Source organism: Scatophagus argus, chromosome 20, assembly GCF_020382885.2.
Source record: "Scatophagus argus isolate fScaArg1 chromosome 20, fScaArg1.pri, whole genome shotgun sequence".
Taxonomy (NCBI): Eukaryota; Metazoa; Chordata; class Actinopteri; family Scatophagidae; genus Scatophagus; species Scatophagus argus.
This window is the reverse complement of record NC_058512.1, coordinates 1,690,010-1,708,447: the sequence shown is the minus strand read 5'-3', so window position 1 is coordinate 1,708,447 and position 18,438 is coordinate 1,690,010. Positions and strand designations below refer to the sequence as shown.

At 47.4% G+C, this 18,438-nt stretch overlaps 1 protein-coding gene across 2 annotated transcripts in view; it reads left to right on the top strand.

Annotated features, from left to right (window-relative positions):
* The first annotated feature begins 2,087 nt into the window (after positions 1 to 2,087).
* Positions 2,088 to 18,438, top strand: part of ttc28 (tetratricopeptide repeat domain 28) — a 69,070-nt gene continuing 52,719 nt past the window's right edge. Inside the window, exons 1-2 of one of the 2 annotated variants that reach the window (XM_046374429.1) lie at positions 2,088 to 2,460; positions 9,134 to 9,544. In XM_046374429.1, the coding sequence (XP_046230385.1) occupies positions 2,431 to 2,460; positions 9,134 to 9,544 (441 nt within the window). In that variant the 5' untranslated portion in view covers positions 2,088 to 2,430. Of the gene's footprint in view, positions 2,461 to 8,585; positions 8,736 to 9,133; positions 9,545 to 18,438 lie in introns of those variants that run through there. The other variant, XM_046374430.1, reaches the window with a different exon arrangement.

Below are 18,438 nucleotides of genomic sequence, written 5' to 3'. Positions count from 1 at the left end.
TTTTCAAAAGTCCATTTTTATCTCAGAACATGAGTCTTTTTCCTGCTAGCAGTTTTATATCATAATGTCACTTTTCATCCAATAGTTTTTGTCTGTCAAAGTAAATGGGGTAGAGCCAATTAAATGGACTGGACAGACAATTCTGATTGGATCTGGCTTTTTTATAGATCAACAAAATGCACCATTTCAAGGGATAATATGTTGAAGTGTGAACCCTTTTTTCTCCCACACAGACTATATGTTGAAAGTGGAAAGAATCAGAATGAAATATAATGTCATAACAATGAGCTAAAAACAGTCACAGTTGCTTATATAGCACGTTACTATCTTCATGTAGTCATATGATTATTTGTTTCATAATGTCTTATTTATGTATTGACTGTTGAACACATATTGTACTGTTATGCATTCATACTGTTTACATCTGGGATGCAGAGGAACTGACCAAACTGTTGGAACAAACATAGCCTGTGCACTTTATTGGGATAAAACAAGGCAACCTACAGTATTGCAGACCCTTTTCACAGCAGATGGTTCAACATGTTGTAGAGGTAACAGCACAGGTGTGACTAATAACATTAATGAATTCTGCATTTCATTCAGGTGTGCCAGTCCAGGGCCCCGCTATTATGCGTGCTAGCTCACTGGAATAACTTAGAGGGACACATAATACCACTGAGCCTTCATTAAAGTAACTAGTTACACCTGTGGCTGCAGCAGTGGCAGCATCGGCCCACCACTGTGGTCCACACTGAAATATCCCAACAACTTTGGGATGGACTGCCCTGACTGTACAGATGTTCACATGTTGCTCAGAATGAACTGTCACAGTGATGGTTTTCCTTAATTTTTTCCAATTAGAAATAGGCTTTTATGACTGAAAAGGCTAACCTAGTGACTTCCCCACCAGCCCCAGTTGTACTAGTGCTTAATAGTTATTGTTAGCGTAATAACATGCTAAACCAATTTGGTGAACACTGTAATTATACCTGCTAAATGTGTTGTGAGCATGTTAGCATGCTGTTAGCTTCAGAGCTTATTCTTATCTTATTCTCTCTTATTCTGCTGTAAGACAAAATGTCTGCCATCACAAAGGTCTGTTGAGTTTGACGTTGATGGCAGCTTTCCCTGCGATAAGAAGGACGCCACAGTTTACCAACCCCACTGATAAAAGCCCTTCAGCTGCTGTTGTCAAGGTTTTATCTCTCAGTGTGTTTGTTAATATTTGTATTGGAATCCAAAGGATGGAGATTTTGATTGACACTAGTCTCTTCAGTGTTAGCTTGACTTAGCAAAATCTAGAAATAGGGGAAATCACACATGCCTCTAAAGGTAAATAAAAAGAAAAAAATGCTGCAATTTAAACACTTTAGCTGGGCTGTGGATTAAACATACATAGATTTTGGGTTTTTTTAGCTGAACAGAACTAGGCTAGCTAGCTGCTTCCAGTCTTTGTGCTAAGCTAATCTGTCTTGTGACTGTAGCTTCATATTTACCACAGGCCTACAAACATGGGAGTGGCATCATCTAACTAGCCAGGAGCTATTTAGCCTAGCTTAGCATCAAGTCTGGGGGCAGTGGCAAACAGCAGCCTGAAGGCAACTCATCCCCACCAGCATATTCTCCCATACACAACCCCCATAGAACTACAAAATTGTTTTTGTGTTTTGGTTTTGAACAAATTATATATAACACGATTATAGTAGTGAGCCTTAGAGTTGCTGGTTGGTGGATTTTGTTTTGTTGTATCCTTGTTTCCTGTCTTTATGCTATGCTAACGTCTCCTGACTGTAGCTTCATATATCACAATTCAACAGTTTCCCAAAAATGTTGAGCTATTATTTAAAAAAGGCGAGTCACGTTTGTCTCGTGCTGTTCAGACCACAACTGTTTTATTAACCTATTTATTGTGTTCTTTGTTTTTGGAAACCTAATAAAAGTTTTTTTTTTTAAAAAAAAAAAAAAAGAAAGAAAGAAAGGACGACAAAGTGTGTTCATTTATCCCACAACAAAGCCGCATCGTGACTTGGTTTTTATATACTAAGAAACCACCGGCGGCCTGTAATGAATATCCGTCAGGTAACTCAACTCCTCTCTGATGTCACGAGGAGTAATTGAAACCTTTCTGAAGGCTGCAGCCATGGAGCCGACCGGATCCCCGCCTCTCACCGGACTAAAATTCCGCTATGGGGAGAAGATCGGCGGTGGGAACATGGCGCACTTACTGTGGATTGACTTTTGCCAGGAGAAACTTTGGGTTACGGCTACATAGCGCACAACTTGACGCATCCGATCGTTAAGTTAAGCCGCAGCGGGCCACGGACAGCCGTCAGTACTGCGTTGTTCTGGATGGTGTGTTTTCCTGTCCTGCCTCACTGCTGCTGCTGGCGGATGAAAGTTTGGAGCTGCCGGATTTAGCAGCGAAGCAGGATGGAAAAGCAAAGAAGCAGGAAAGAAAAGGTAAGGCGGTAATGGAAATGTTTGCTTTAGTGTTTTCACCAAATGGCACGACCCGCCGTAGCGTGGGAGGCAGGAGGCTGAGGAAAGGAAAGGAAAGAAAGGAAAAAGACGAGAAAGGAAAAGAAAGGAAGCTCGGTCCAGCACTGACAGTTTACAGACTAACGGGCAGCTCCACGGTACGGAAGAAGTACTCTGAGGTTTTAGTACTACTTCAGGAAAAGTAGCAGTATGCAGAAATACTCTGTAACAGGTAAAAATCCTGCTTTTAAAATGTGCAAAACTATCTGCCAGGAAAGCCCATGTCAGCATAACACTGGATTGTAATAATTATTGTGTACATCACGTCGTTCTGTGATGTGAATATGGAAAGTTGTCAGGTAAATGCAGCCTCGCTTTAGTTAGAAGTACAATATCGGCCTCTGAACAGTGGAATTGTAGTACTCAGGTACCTGTGCCTCAGAACTGTACCTAAGTACAAGTACTTTCCACCAGTCCTTTTCCTTTCCTGCTGAAAGGACATTTTGAAACCACTTGTTCAAACAGCAGCAACGTGTTTTCTTTATTAACCGATTAATCCCTTTGTAAAACCTCTAAACAACCTCAAAACGCTCAGTTTACCACACGACAGAGAAAACAGAATCAGCTTTATTCATACGTGAACACACACGAGGGATGTGACTGTGGTTTCACATCCAGTTTCGGGTTCAGGTCATAATTTACTGTTCAGTCCCTCATGAGAAAACTCTGAGTGACAGAAGAACAATTTACAGGAAGGCAGAAACACACACACAAGGCTCAACAAAGATGGGAAAATGGAGAGAAAACAGGAGTGTACTTAAATACATAAGAGCAACAGCACAGAATGTCTGCGTAGGGTTCAGGTGCTTCTGTACATTTGAGCATCTCAAAGCAGAGAGCCATTTGGGTTTTTCGCTTAATGACAAACTCCATGTCAGCTTCAGTGTCGACCCTTCATCCCAACGTCCACGTGAGTCAGCTGACTGGCCTCAAACGTCCGATCCGGACTGAGAAAACCGGTCGCAGCCTCGCTGACGGTGTGGCTTCAGTTTGCTCCCTTCAGGTTTTCAGCCCCTCAGTTTGTGTGTGTGATCCACAGGAATGTACTCCCTGTGACCCGGGCTGAGACAGGAGGCAGGGGAAGTGTGTGTGTGTGTGTGTGTGTGTGTGTGTCAGGACTCTGACAGGACATTCATGTTGTGTTCCTGCCTTTTTGTGTACGTGTGTGTGTGTGAACTCTGTGAGTTTTGTGCTACTTGTATTTTACTCGAGTATTTTCATTTTCTGTTATTTTATGCTTCTACTTTAGTACATTCCAGAGATGAGGTATTTTTACTTCACTTGCTGTTTAGTTGCTTTCAAAAGTCAGATGAATAATGCAAAATATAACCGACTAATAAATTATGATTTTGCTACTTTATTGATCCACATGGGGACAAATTCACAATTCGAAGTATTAGAAAATATATAGAAATATATTAAAATGAGCTCTTCCAGGTACATTTACTCTTAGTACTTTAGATATATTTTGATGCTAATACTTTCAGCAGAGACTCTCAGTGGAAACGTCCTGCTGAGTGACAACTTGTCACCTGTTTCACACGTGTGGCCGTGTGTTTGTGTAACTGAACCAAGTGGCCGCGCCCTGAATTAGCAGACAGGCGACAGGTGAGGCTACAGGTGAGGCTACGCAGGAGCTCGTAGCATCCTGTGGGGTTTAAGTCAAGTTCACAGTCCAAAACAGAGTGAGGACGTTTTAAATGAAATGTCAGTTCTGTTTTGTGTTTGGATGCGTTCATGGACCCGTCGGGCCTCTCGGTGCTTTAGCGCAGCTGTCAGTGTTTTTATACGAGCGACGGCTGAACCCACAGTGGATCATCAGCTGCACTCCGAGCTCGTCGGTTCACAGCCACACAGTCTTTATGAGTGTCACTGTTCTCAGCAGACACACACACACACACACACACACACTTAGTGAGGCATTTAGCAGCTCAGAAACACAGCTGAAAGGAGAGAATCCAGATGAACGTCGCTCCATCAATCAAAAGTGTTTTTCTATCTGATCTGAACGACCACAGCGGAAGGTGGAGCGAACGGCCGACCTTCATGGAGGGTGGGGAGGCCGCGTGGTGCTGTTTAAATACTCTGCTGGAAGACACTCATAGTGTTTAGTGTGACAGAAATAGTTGTGTGTAAAGAATGGACAAAGAGTGCTGAGAGAGAAGTTTGAACCTGCTCCGCCGACACACAGCCGACCGCCGGTTTCAGAAGATTCCAGAGACGTTGTGGAGGGAGGGCAAGTTTCTGCAGCTGCTCGGGCGTCCAGATGCGCAGCGGTTTGTTTACCTGTCACAGGTGACTGTATGGACGTGTTGTGCTCGCAGCAGGTGGACACGATCCTGCCGGCTGGACTGTAAACTTCAGCCCACTGAGAGATCAGGCACACAGAGATACGAACTGAGCAGCCTGACTCAGAGGCTGAGAACGTGAAAGCAGCCAGTCGTTTGGTTTGCTAACAGATAATCAGTCGACAGGCCTGACGCAGGAATGAAGGCCGGACTCTTACTGTGTGAACAGAACCGTCCGGATCTCGTCCACTTCCACATGTGGTCCTGAATCAGATCTCAGTCCTGCTGGTGCGGCCGTCAGATCAGATGAGGTTTTCTGCAGGAACGACGACCAGGAGACGGGAAGCTGCAGCTTGTTTCCTCAGTGCTTTGTTGTTGTTTTTTAGCCGTCTTGTCTTCAGCCTGACAACCTGACGATACGATTCAAGAAATGAACGATTTTCTGAATTCTGACGACGGACTGTCTGCTGTCCAGCAGCTGCTCGTTGTAAATGATGACGTGAATGTTGTAAAGATCAGATTTGAGGGATGAACAGAACTCAGTCACTTCCAGCCGCAGTGTGAACGAAGCCTAACACAGAGGGCTGGCGTTCACACAGGAGGACCAGTGCATTGTGGGACAGGCGAGCTGACGAGTCAGGGGGTCACATGGCTGGAACTGACTGGGAGAAGAGGGAAACACGCCAATGTGCCAACAGCGTGCAAAACCAGCAGCAGGTGAGATGAACCCGAGTCGGACTGTGTCCTTAAACAAACCACGGGAACAGTTTGTGCACAGGTGCACCCACACAACACCGCAGGGAGGTTTCAGTGTGTTTAAGACACACCAACACCACAGTGTGTATAACCCGACCCGCTAGTGTAAACTGTGCGATTGCACAAGTGCACACTGAGCTCCTCTCAGCACCGTTTCATCTCCTGCCCTGTTGGCCGTGTTGTGGTTCAGCAGTAATAGGCTTACAGATTTAGGTCTCACACACATGATGTGCGGCCTTCTCGGTTTACGTCGGCAGTCCGGGTCCTCGGGACCTGTTCAGCTGGACCAGGATCCATAACAACACGGAGAGTTCGGGAAATGTGACGGCGTCCAGAGAGGAATGTGAACTGTGATGTTTTGCCTGCTGGAGTAGTACTGCGTTCTAGTACTGCGTTCTAGTACTGCGTTCTAGTACTGTGTTGAGTACTGTGTTTAGTACTGCTCAGGGCTGCTGATACCACTGAGGACGCTCAGGTCGGGTTCTTGATGTTCTTTCTGTAAAGTTGGGATTTTTAGCAAAGATTCGGGATGTTTTCCCTTCGGAGTTTCATTCCTGGCAGCGTGAAGGAAACTTTGAAACAGCACTTAGTTTTATTTTAGGTACAAGTCGCATGAGGTACAACAACAAATACAAACAGCGTAAACAGACTGTCCAGTCAAAGTTCCCAGAGCTGTCAGTGCAAGAAAAACAAAACCTCAGAAGTAAATACTTAATTATATGTAAAATAGTTCTGACAGCCATTCTTTTGCTCTGTTGTAGAGCAGCAACAAGTGAATACTTTCTTTGTCGACTGACCTCAGCCGCTTGGTGTATAAATAGTCAGAAAATAGTAAAAAGAATGCTGCTCACAGCTTCTTAAATCCAGTTTGAAGTTGACGGAGAACAAATCGTCCCACGTGAGAGGATGAAGCTAACTCAACTGAATAGTCAAAGTCGTCTGCGATTCGTTTCTGCCCAGTCGTTTCAGCTCGGCTCCGTTTCAGTCAAACTCGCAGAAAATGTCTTTTAAAGTAGGAAAAAGTCGGTAAGGGGAACCTGAAAATCCAGACACGTGAGAGTCTTTCTGGTGTCTGTGAGGGATTTGGGCTTTGACCTCAGTGAAGTCCTGGTCCCTGACTCTTGATTTCAGGGTGAGGATTCATCAGTCCTGTGCTGCCGAGAGTCGGGGACGACTGCAGGAGCTGAATGGAGACGAGCTGCTGATCAGCTGATGCATGCTGACTGGCAGATGAGACTGTGGCCTTGTGGGCTCGTCCAGTTCTTAATTCTCATCCCGGACAAAGTCTGGACCGTGTTTGCATTGTGAGCTCGTCACGTGTCTTCTGCCGTCCTCTGCAGTTTGTGAGTTTTGGACGTGCAGGAGAGGATGATGTCAGCTGATCTTTGTGATTCGTCATCGTAGTCAGGGGACAGTTGTCATGGTTACAGCAACGAGCACGTGGTTGATATTGTGAAACGGTGTTCAGTTCAGGTTTAGTTTGGGTTTGGGACAAGAAGAAGGTTTGGACTAAAATAAGTGCGCTAACTTTTGTACGTGATGTCCAACACGACAAAATTATGAAGGGAGGATATTTTCCATCCAGAAGGTCAAAGGTCAGCTTCACTGTGACATTTTGATGTTTCCTGTCCGTCATTCAGCAGCAGAACTCAGGAACTGAAGGGCAGACTGGGACCAGGTCTCACATGTGGTCACGTACTGAACTCGGGTTGAACGTGAAGCCTCCACATTTTAGACTCAGTAGCTTCAACGTCCACATTTGAAGCTTTGCAGTCCACCACAAGCTCATCGGTTTGGACGATACTGAGCTTCAGGTGATGTGACTGTCCTCTGTCCTCTGTGTGTCCTCTGCGTGTCCTCTGTGTGTCCTCTGTGTGTCCTCTGTGTGTCCTCTGCCTGTCCTCTCTGTGTCCTCTGCCTGTCCTCTGCCTGTCCTTCGTGTGTCCTCTGCCTGTCCTCTGCCTGTCCTTCGTGTGTCCTCTGCCTGTCCTCTGCCTGTCCTCTGTGTGTCCTCTGTACTCCTACGTAGTCTCATTGCGCTGAAAAACTGCACAAACAAACACCTGAGCACAGGTTGGTGTTTGTCCTGCCCGTCTGGCGTCGGTTGTCTGAACCTCGTCAGTCTGTTGTCGTCTGAGTTCGTCTCCGTGTTTTGTGTGTTTGTTTGTTCCCTGCTTTAAGTTTTCTTTACTTCCAGTGACTCATCAGCGCAGTTCCAAACAACTTTCCGCCTTCTCGTTGCCTCTCGCTCAAAGCCGTTGGGTGATGCATCTGCAAGTTTTAGGAATCCCTCCAGTCTGCATATTTTAAGTGTATATCTGAACAATCGTGTGTGCGTGTGTGTGTGTGTGTGTGCGTGTGCGCGACACACAGAGAGAGATAATGAAAGCCTTGGTGTAAGGCTCTGGTGAAGGGACAAATTTGGAAACACCAGATCAGGGAGGGAGGCGGCGCTGCAGAGAACAAACCTCAGCGAGCACATTTTACACAGCGAGTTTCAGCGGGTGTGACGGAGGCGAGCGAGGCGAGCACGAGCCTCATCGGCGCGTCTGACTCTCCGGCCGACTCCCCTCCCTCCCCGAGTCCCTCTGAGGAATTTGAGCCGCTACCGCCGAGCAGGAAAGAAAAGTGCACGCAGCAGTTTGGTGTCCCACTTGCCAGAAACTGCAGGATCACATCATGCAAACGAGGCCGCCGCAGTTTGGGTGTCGCACTGGGCAGAAAAGTGCACTTCCTGTCTGACTTTCTGAACCTTCCTCATGCAACGCGGTGGGCGCAGGGGGGTCAGTCTGTACAGCGCAGTAACACAGCTATCAGCAGTGGAGCTGCGACGACCGGTCCATTAATCGATTAGTCGATCAAAGGAAAGTTAGCTGCCGGCTACTTTGATAATCGATCAATCATGTCAAACAGTTTGCTTCCAGCTTCCTAAATGACAGGATTTGCTGATTTTATGTCAGTAAATTTTGGTTGTACAAAGGAAGAAAGTTAAAACCACTTTGGGAAATTGTGATGAGAAATTTTCACAAGCTTTGACACCTTATTGACTAAAGAATTGATCTGATTGGCAGATTGATCTGCAGCCTGGATCAGCCGGACTGATGCGGGACATTGTTGTCCGTCCTGGTGCTGATGTTTGAGAGTTTAAAGAATGTGAGTGCGTTTTTGTTTGAGGCCTGGCGTCCTGTTTATGGTCCTGGTTATTTTTTGTGCATGTAAACATCCTGCGTTCAGAAACCTGAATAAGTTCTTATCCCAGTTTTGGCAAACCCGTTTCTGCTACCTGGAGACCAGCATCCTGTGACGTGTGAGGTGACCTGATCCTGGTTTCTGGTTATCCTTTGTCAGTCTGTGTTAGTTATAATCCCATATTCGGAGGCGAATGCCCAGATTTGTCGTGCTCTATGTAAACACGACGCCTCGAAACAGCGAGTCAAAACAGCGAGACTTTGTTCAGTCACTGACACGTTTGATTTTGGTCTTTTCATTGGATTGCTGACAATAACCAATGGCTTCTCTGCTTTTTCTTCCCTTCTCCTTTTGCTCCTCAGTTCTCTCTGTTTGGATCTCGCTCCATCAGCAGGACCACCACCAACCCTCCCTCTTCATCCTCCTCCTCTTCCTCCTCTGTGATCCCTGCAGCCCAGATGGCGAGAAGAGCGGACCGGCTGCCCGGCCCCGGTGGCCCCGGTGGCCCCAGCGGCCCCGGCAGCCTCGGCGGCCTTGCCGGCCCCGGCCTGAGCAAAGCCGAATTCCTTGAGCGCGTGCGTCGCAGTAACCAGGCCTGCCAGCAGGGGGACTACACTCTGGCCGTGCGTCTCTACAGCGAAGCCCTGACCGCCGACCCTCAGAACTGCATCCTGTACAGCAACCGGTCTGCAGCCTATCTGAGACTGGGCCAGTACAGCACCGCTCTGGACGACGCAATCAAAGCACGTCTCATAAACCCCAAATGGCCAAAGGTAAGAGGTTTGACCCCCGGTGACCCCCGCCGTCCAATCACACGCTCTAAATGACAGCGTGAGTCGGGGGGAAATGGGTTTTATGTGGCAGAGGAGTGGATGTGTCCATTAAGTGGATGCTTAGACGTATGGATGAGCTCGTCACTCGGCTGCCTCTCACTAATCATGTTTTTATGTCTATGGAACAGCGGAAAGACAGCTAATTCAAAACTTTATGATCAATATGCTCCCCTCTTTGGAAACTGAGTCTTCCTGCAGTTCGTCAGGAGTTCATTTTCAGGTCGATATTTTAAAAATATCCTCCATCACTCGCTGCTGGATGAAACGTTTGCCTGACGGACTTCAGCCGTTGTCCCCGGTGGACAGCAGCTGAACACAAGCCCACAGTCCACCTGCTGTACCCTTGCAGCGTAACGTTAAGCTTGTGCTGACTAGTCTGCGCACACACACACACACACACGCACACACACACACACACGTGTAACTCAGCATAATGAGGCAGCCCTGTGAATATGCTGGCCTCAGGAGATTCGGCGTGTCGGCGGTGACGATGGAGGGCTGACGCTTCAGTACTTTGACGGATGCTGAAGCTCAGACGTCGGGTTGGACAACACGAAGACGTGTGAGACAACACGAGTTGTGCAGCTGTCATCTCTGGTTGTGTTGTGGTCAGAGACGCTCTGGAAGCAGACACCACGCCTTCCGCGTTTTGTTTAGCTGCTGTGGGCATTATGGATGTCGCAGTTAAAAGGAAGTGACACGTCGGCCATCTTTGTACGGGTCAGTGGGAGGGACTTGGCGTGTCTCTCCCTGCGTCTCCTTTTCTCGTGTCTGCTGTCTTGTCTTTCTGTGGGAAATGAGCACGGACGAATCGTCTGTCGCCTCAGAGTTCGTGTGGTTCAGCCAGAAGCGAACCTGATGTGTGTTAAAGTTGTCGCGCTCTGACGGAAGCCTGTGACGCTACGTTGTGGTGCAGATCCTGTGACGCGTCACCGAGCGGCACTGAGATGTGCAGCGCTTCACTTTTCCACCACATTTACGAGGGGAAAATAAAAGGGACGGCTGGAAACTGCATCAAGTAATTCTTTACACTCCGAGAGGCTCCTTACGTGGAGCGGCACAGTGAGGAAGTGAAGGATGGCGAGGGCTCGGGGAGTCTTTTAACGCCATTCACAGGGGGAAGGAGGCAGGCAGGAGACTCGGTCTGCCAGGCTGCTTCTGTCTGGACAACTGGGGCCGGGCCAGCTCCACTCCACTTCCTTTCTCTGTGAGAGAGAATGGACGGAAGTGGTGTTTGGGTGTGTGTGTGTGTGTGTGTGTGTGTGTGTGAGCGACAAGGCTCTGCATGGCTGTTATTTTGTTTTTGAAACCCCAGCTAGGCCTTGGCCTGAGTTTGGCACTTAAAGACAATAACAGAAGCAGCATTCCTCTGTGTGTGTGTGTGTGTGTGTGTGTGTGTGTGTGTGTGTGTGCGTGTGTGTGTGTGTGTGTGTGTGTGTGTGTGTGTGTGTGTGTGGTTTGCAGAGTGGCCGTGTCATAGCAGCGGGCTTGCTGCTGGATTCTCTGTGGGTCAAAGGGAAGGTCAGGACTAATGAAGTGCCGCTGAGAGAGTCTTTCTGAGGGGGACGTTTACTTCTGCTTGAATTCTCTCTTTCGGCTCTTCTTTTCTTTCTTTTCTGTCTTTCTTTCTTTCTGTTTTGCCTCCCACCGTTTGTCCTGCCGCTGCCCTCGTCGACGTCTCTGTTGGCACAACAGGCTCGCACACACACTCGCTGTATCACGCACACACACACACACTGGGTCATGGGAACTGAGGGGTGTAACTGGTCAAAAAGTTGCGTGTGTTTGTGTGCTTATCTGGATGACAACAGTACAGAATAACAAAACTTTCTGTGCATTTTAATGTTGTTTTCTCGTCGTTTCGTGCAGCTTTATCTCTTTTGTTGGTGCCTTCAGTGCCGAGCTTTGAGAGGCCCTTTTGTTTCTTTGTGATTCAAATGAAGTCACATCACAGGAGTGAAAGTGCTGCAGGAGCGAAAGCTTTTCTTTTCACTGTTTTTCTCGCCTGTTTTGCGTGTGAATGTTTGCTGTCATCGTCGCGCTCGCTCTGTGAGCTCCTCTGAAGCTGTTGGGTTCCTTTAAAGAGGTTTTGTCTCTCCGTGCAGGTGCGTTTTTGTTCGCATCCTTAAGCTCGCTGTGGTCTGAGAAACTTTTACTTCTCCGTGTCGACTTTTTGTACTCTGTGGTCTCACAAATGAAGACGTCGGTTTGGCCCGTCGTGGCTCAGAGAAGACGCACGGCGGCGGTCATTCGACTGCGCCGCTCGTGTGTTTCAGGATGAGAAGGCTCTGAGCTCGGGGAACCCAAAGTTAAAAACGGACAAAACGAGCTGAGTTTCCTTCCACATCACATGGAGTCTGCTTTCATACAAAGAACAGATAGTCGCTGAATGTAAATACATTGAATGGTTGTTCCAGAAAATAAAATCCAGCTGTTCAAAACATCAAAAATGGGGTTTGATTTAATTCAAATCTTAAAGGTACACTGTGCAGGATTTGACATGTTTCTGCTCCCACTCCAGTGCAATAAAGGCTCAAGTGAAATTAATCACCAACTATAATCAATAACTCATGCAACATCTCAGCTGTTTTTCTCTCACATTATTGTATCAACTGGATGGATTTGGGTTTCGGAAGTCAGCTTGGACGTCAGGAAATCACTTTTTTTTTTGCTAGTTCCTGATGTTGATAATCTTTAAAGCAGTCGTTACTTCATATGATCCACAGACCTTCAGTGCAGCAGCTTTCTATAGCAGAAATATTCTCTGTGCAGACCAGGTTTGTAGGACGAGACAAAGTGAGTGAGAAAATATGTTGCTTTGTAATTTGGTGCAGCAGCCCTTTAAACATGTGGGTGTAAAGTAAGGCTCCTAAACTCCTAAACTGCTCCTAAACATTCAAATCTGGGAGTCGTAGCTGGAATCAGTGCAGATCATCAGCAAGCGTTGGACTTTCTCTGAAGTGGAAGCCAACCAGATGGCAGCCAGCTACGCCTGTTTACCCAGAAGGCCGCAGAGCCGCTCAGGCTTCCCCTGTCATTAAGAAACTACTCTCCAACCACACGCTGCAAAAATATTACCGACATACGTGCAGAGAAAGCACACAGTCCGGCGTCTGTGAGCGGGACTCCTGAAACTGGTCCGTTCAGGAGGGTTTCTCCACATCGTAAACTGGTTTGGTTCCTCGTGTTTGGCTTCCTCCCGTGACTCGAGTCCGGACTGCGTTGATGTGATGGTTATGTTCTCTGTTGTGTTGGTGCCCTCTCCAGAGCCGTGTCGTGGAGGAGTCGGTCTGGGTCAGTGGGGTAATCCAGGACTTAGTGCAGACCATGTGAGGAGAGTGACCGAGTCTGCAGATATTTCACTTGAGCTGAAAGGACACGGTTTGATGTGCCGACTTCATTTGACTCTTTGTGAACGTTAGAGCTGAAACATCTGCTTCGTTCAGTCATTAATTCAGTGGTTCACAAACCTTTTCACACCAAGGACCCCTAAACAGACACAAATGAGACCGCCACCCGATACGAACTGCACTCACAGGGGGATGTTTGCCCCGAAATCGCAATTTCAAACAATAAAATGACGTGTGTGTGAGATGAAAGTTTTCCTTACCTTGTACTTAATGCCTTAACGTCTTATTATTTGGCTGATGTTCAGTAGAGGAGGTCAGTGATGGTAAATAATCACAGACACGCCTTAAGTTCTGTTTTTTGTGGGATAAAATGTGCAGAGGACTATGAAGTGCTTTTAGCGCCCTGAGTGTTGTCTGCAGGGCTGACGTCAAGCCTTTTGTTGCTTGTAACGCGACTGAAGATGAACAAATGAAAATGTTCACCAACTCCTCTCTTTGTTTAGGTTCCAGTGAGCAAGTCAGACTTGGTTGGCATTAATTAATTGGAGGTGGATTAACTGCACCACATTACGTGCTTCTTCCTGGGAAACGTCTCAGAGGCTTACGGATCCACAGAGTGAAGCAAAGCTGGCACACTGTGTCATGTAGAAGGTTTCAGGATGTGCTGAAGCTTCGGTTTGCGCTGCAGCCACTAGAGGGCAGCACTGACGTGTCGGGAAGCCACTCGGTCAGGGAGCTCAGACTTCTCCTGTGTCAGGCCTCTCATGACCCACATCACATGAGGCTTTGCAGCTCACAGTCCATGTAATGTAAGCCCAGAGCTCCAGAGATGGCAGTCAGAAGTGTAAATCATTCTTCTGGATGAAATGATGACGCTTTCCTCTCCCGTTTCCTTTCGTGCACGCCCATCAGCAGCAGCTGCAGGGTCAGATGAAGCTGTAAGTGAAGCTGATAACATGTTTGAGATAAAAAGTGCACATCAGCTGCTCGCGTCGTCTCACACAGTCAGACTCGCACTCGCTCGCGCCTGCAGAGTGTGACGACGGCGGCGAAGAAGAAGACGACTGGGCCTAATTGTGTGGTATTAATTGGAGATCTGCTCGCCGTGTCGGTGCAGTAAGACATCTGCTCGCACTCGGCCAGACTCTGCTGTCTCAGCAGCCGTCCTGAGCTGCTGGAGCCTCTTTTTTCTATCCTCCCTCTGCGTTCACGTCTCACAGCCGGCTGCAAAGAGAATTGCAGTGGAAGGAGAAAGATAACAGCAGTGCGAGATAATGAAAGAGCGACTCGGGTTGGACTTGAACGTGGTGTGTGGATGAGTGAAGACAAGCGTCACGGGATGAGGATTTGAGTCTCAGCTCTTCCTGTCCTGACAATAAGACCAGAATAAGCAACGATTCACCACAGCATGAGCAGCTCGCGGTTGGATTTAAAGGGTCAGGGGTCTTATTTTGGTATGTGATAAGACTGGACTCATGAAGTTACACTGTGGGTTTTGGGATGCTGGTTTTATCTCTAAATGAAAGTCCGAAGGGGCAAGAAACAAAAGCACTCGGACGATCAGGCAGCCGCAGAAAAATACGACCAGCCAGGCTTATTTAGAAGATAAAATAAATGCAACAGGAAAGGTTATTACTCAGACTGTTTTTGGCTTTGTTTTCCTTCAGACGCGACCCACACAGGCAGGCGAGGAAAGCGCCGATTTATCCCATCATGGGTGATGGACGTCTGCACCGAATTTAATGGCGGTGCACACAGCAGATACAGGCGGCTTTCGGTTTGAAGCGCCTCAGCACTGGGCCGCCTCGGAGGCTCAGAGCCGAGAGGACAAACAGAAAGACGAGAGGAGAGATAAACAGCAGGCAGAATGACTCACTAATAATGGGGCGTGTGTTGCTATTTCCAGACACGGGTTGAGGTTAATGAACAATCACATACTTGGCTCTCGTGTGATGTCTGTGGAGGCGGGTGGGGTCGCGTTGGCGCTTCAAAGAGAGCACTTTTAGGGGAAGTGATGGGAGTGTGTGTAATAGGAGCAGGGTTCACATCCGGGCTCACGGCCTGCTTGTGTGTGAGGTCCACTTAAAACCATTAAACCGCAGGATAAATCAGATCGGCCGGGCGGTCGGGTTCGTCCCCGGCTGGGCTCTTTGTCTCATCGGGACATCGAGATCAGAGTGCTGGACGGCAGTCGGACGGTCGTCAGCAGTAATTGATGAGTGTGGCAGATGAAGTGTTTGAATGAGTGCTGATTGTTATCTGAGCAGTAGCAGGACTGGAGGGACACACTACTGAGTTCACAGACCGTTGGAGATTAAAAGCACCTGTCGACTGTGGTCTTTGCGGTGTGTTCAAGCGAAAAGTTTCGGCCCTGCAGGGTGAGGCAGCACGAGTCCTGAGACTTGATGGACGGAGCTGCAGCGGATTCGTTGATGGCTTCGCTCTTTTCACGGGATTTGTTGTCAAGTCATAAAAATAGAGATTATAACCGGCCTCATCCTTCACGGTGGTTCCCTGAGATCAGGAGCAGATGCAGAACGCACAGAAGGGGTTTTGATCCGGAGGGATGAGCCACCGTCACGCTGAGTCGGAGGGGTAGCAGTGGGTCCGCATCAGGGTGGTTACCCCGTTCACGCCGCCCTGCACTGAAGTGAGTGATTGGTGCGGTCACCATGGCAACAGTGGATCAAATTATGGATTATCTTTTCTTTAGTGGAATTGTTTTCAGGGTGTGTAAGCTCAGATGTGTGTGTGTGTGGAGTGTGAGCTCCAGGCGGACGGTTCTTCAACAAACTCTGGTGGCTGTCGGACACGTGTGGTGGAGTAGAAAGTACAGTATTTCCACCGCCGGAGTCACGGTTAGTCGTTAACCTTGTGTCAATCTGAGCCGGGAGCCAAATGAACGCCGCTGAAGTGACTCCACCCACTTCGCGTCTCTGTTGTGACCATGCCAAAACATCCGAAGGCCTCCACCATCAAAGTCATCCGCTGTGTAAAAACCCAGTCAGACCAGTAAACCAAGCATAATTAGAGGCTCATCTGTTTGGCTTGGCCCCGGTGACGCCGTGCCAGGCTGCTCCACCAGGCATATGCGCCACCAACTGTCTGTCCACACACTGCATCAGTAACACAACATCGGCGCTCCACCCACAACAAGAGCCTCTTTATTCTCCAGCTGAAAGGGAAAGTGTGCAAAGTGTGTCGTGCAAGCGGCGAGGGATTAATGAACGCAGCACTCAGCAGCTTCACAATCTGATAGCGTAAATTCACAGAGCTTATCTTTAACCCCAATGTGAAATTAAATATCCGCGGTTTGAAGTGAAACTCTTCAAAAGCTGCATGTGTGACTGCGGGGAGAAAAATCTGAGCGAAACAACCAATCAAATGTGCAGCTTTTACATGTTCAGAGCGGCTGGCGTCACTTCACTGATTACAGAGGATTTAATGAAGGTTTACTTTATAATATTTCACTTGAATTAAGTTTTTAATTAAATCATAACTTTGGGCTTTATTCAATAGTCAAATTGTTGTTGGTCTGTTTTGAGGACGTTTCTGTGTAAGAAAAAAAAGATGATCGATAATGAAAAAAGATTCGTCTTTTAAATATTTTGTGTTTTGTATCTTATTCTTTAGATAGGTGTAATTTTCTGACATTTACACACCAAACTATTAACTGATGAAAAATTATACTCATCTGCACATGAAGAATAATAATAATAAAATAATCCAGTTGCAGCCCTGAAAGGATGGGTACATCGTACATCCTGCTCCTGATTGGCTTACACGGGTGGGAACTCGATGCCGCGGCTCCACCTCCTGACCACTACTGCACAGACTCTGGCTCCAAATGACATCATCAGAACAAGATGGCAGCACTCGTGCGGGATATTTTGGCTTCACTTTTGTACAGCGGGATGAAGTGGAAATGCGTCGGCCATCTTTTATATACGACTTTGGACTTTTGGTCAGACAAAACGAGATGTGAAAGTCAATAAGTTGTCAAAAGTCAGTTTGAATAACTGCAGCTTGGTGATATGAAAGGATTCGTTGCTTTCTGCCCTCAGTGATCAGAAGTTAATTGCTGAAAACAACAGCCGTCGGGACAAAGGTGTGAAAATGTCTGACATGTTGTCACACCTCGTCGGCTCTGACGCTGTGCTCCTCTTACATCCAAACGGGTGTCATGTCAGCTGGCTAAATGTGACCTTCACAGGAGGCCAGAGGGACCAGAGCAGGCTCGGACTACAGAACTCCAGCAGCATTCAGTGGAATATCACAAGAGCTGAGGCATCCTGTGTGTGTGTGTGTGTGTGTGTTGAGGAGCATAACATGCACAATTTAATACAACCTTGCCATGAGGCATGAACAGATCAAATTAGCTATTAGTTAGTCAAGGAAATGTAGCATGGAAAAAAAAAAACAGAACAGGCAACACACACACATGCGTCCACACACACACACACACACGCACACACACACACACACACACACTCACATACTGACCTCTCTTATCTTTTCCATGGCTGGACAGTGTTAGGTTGCTATTTTAAAATGATTTTAACCCCTCATGGCTGTGTGTGTGTGTGTGTGTGTGTGTGTGTGTGTGTGTGTGTGTGTGTGTGTTCGGGGCCACTGGTGCACAGGATCAATACAATCCGTGCAGGGTGATAACACTGATGTTGTTGACTTCAGGATGACCTGTGTATGATGAGACCCTACATTTAAAGGACAGTCATCTCCTGACACACACACACGCACACGCGCGCACACACACACACAGAGTTAATGTACACGTGTTTTCTCACTGTTAGACGAGTCGATGAGTCAGAGTTTGAACTTCCTGTTTAAACGTCGTGAGGAGCTGCAGACGAACAGATAAAAACAGTTTAATATGCTTTCATTTCTCTTTGTTCTCACTCATGTACTGTATTAAAGTACCACTCGGAGGTACTTTTTACTTATATCCCAAACTATATATTGTGACTGTGCATATAAACATGTCAGATGTTTGATAGTTCACTAATTTTACAGTGAATTAATCCACATCACGATTTCATCAGTGCTGCTCAACATACAGGACCTTGGATCTGTAAGCTGGGGGGCTTTATTAGCTGATCACTGTTCAATAATGCTGGAGGTGAGGAGGTGACCCCCCACACACACATGCACACACACACACACACACACACACACACGCACGCACACACACGCACGCACACACACGCACACACACGCACACCCCTTTCTGCTCTCACCCAATTCTCAAGAGGAAGAGATCAATGTCACAAGCTTTCGGATACGTTACTGAATCAATACAACAGTGTCTGCGTGTGTGCACAGATAAGTACAATACGCACACACACACACACACACACACAGCTGGACAGATCTGATAACCAAACAAACATTTTTCTCCACCCTGTTTGGTCTCTTTTGACCGCCATGCGATCATGTGACCACCTCGACGCTCGACCTCTGAACTCT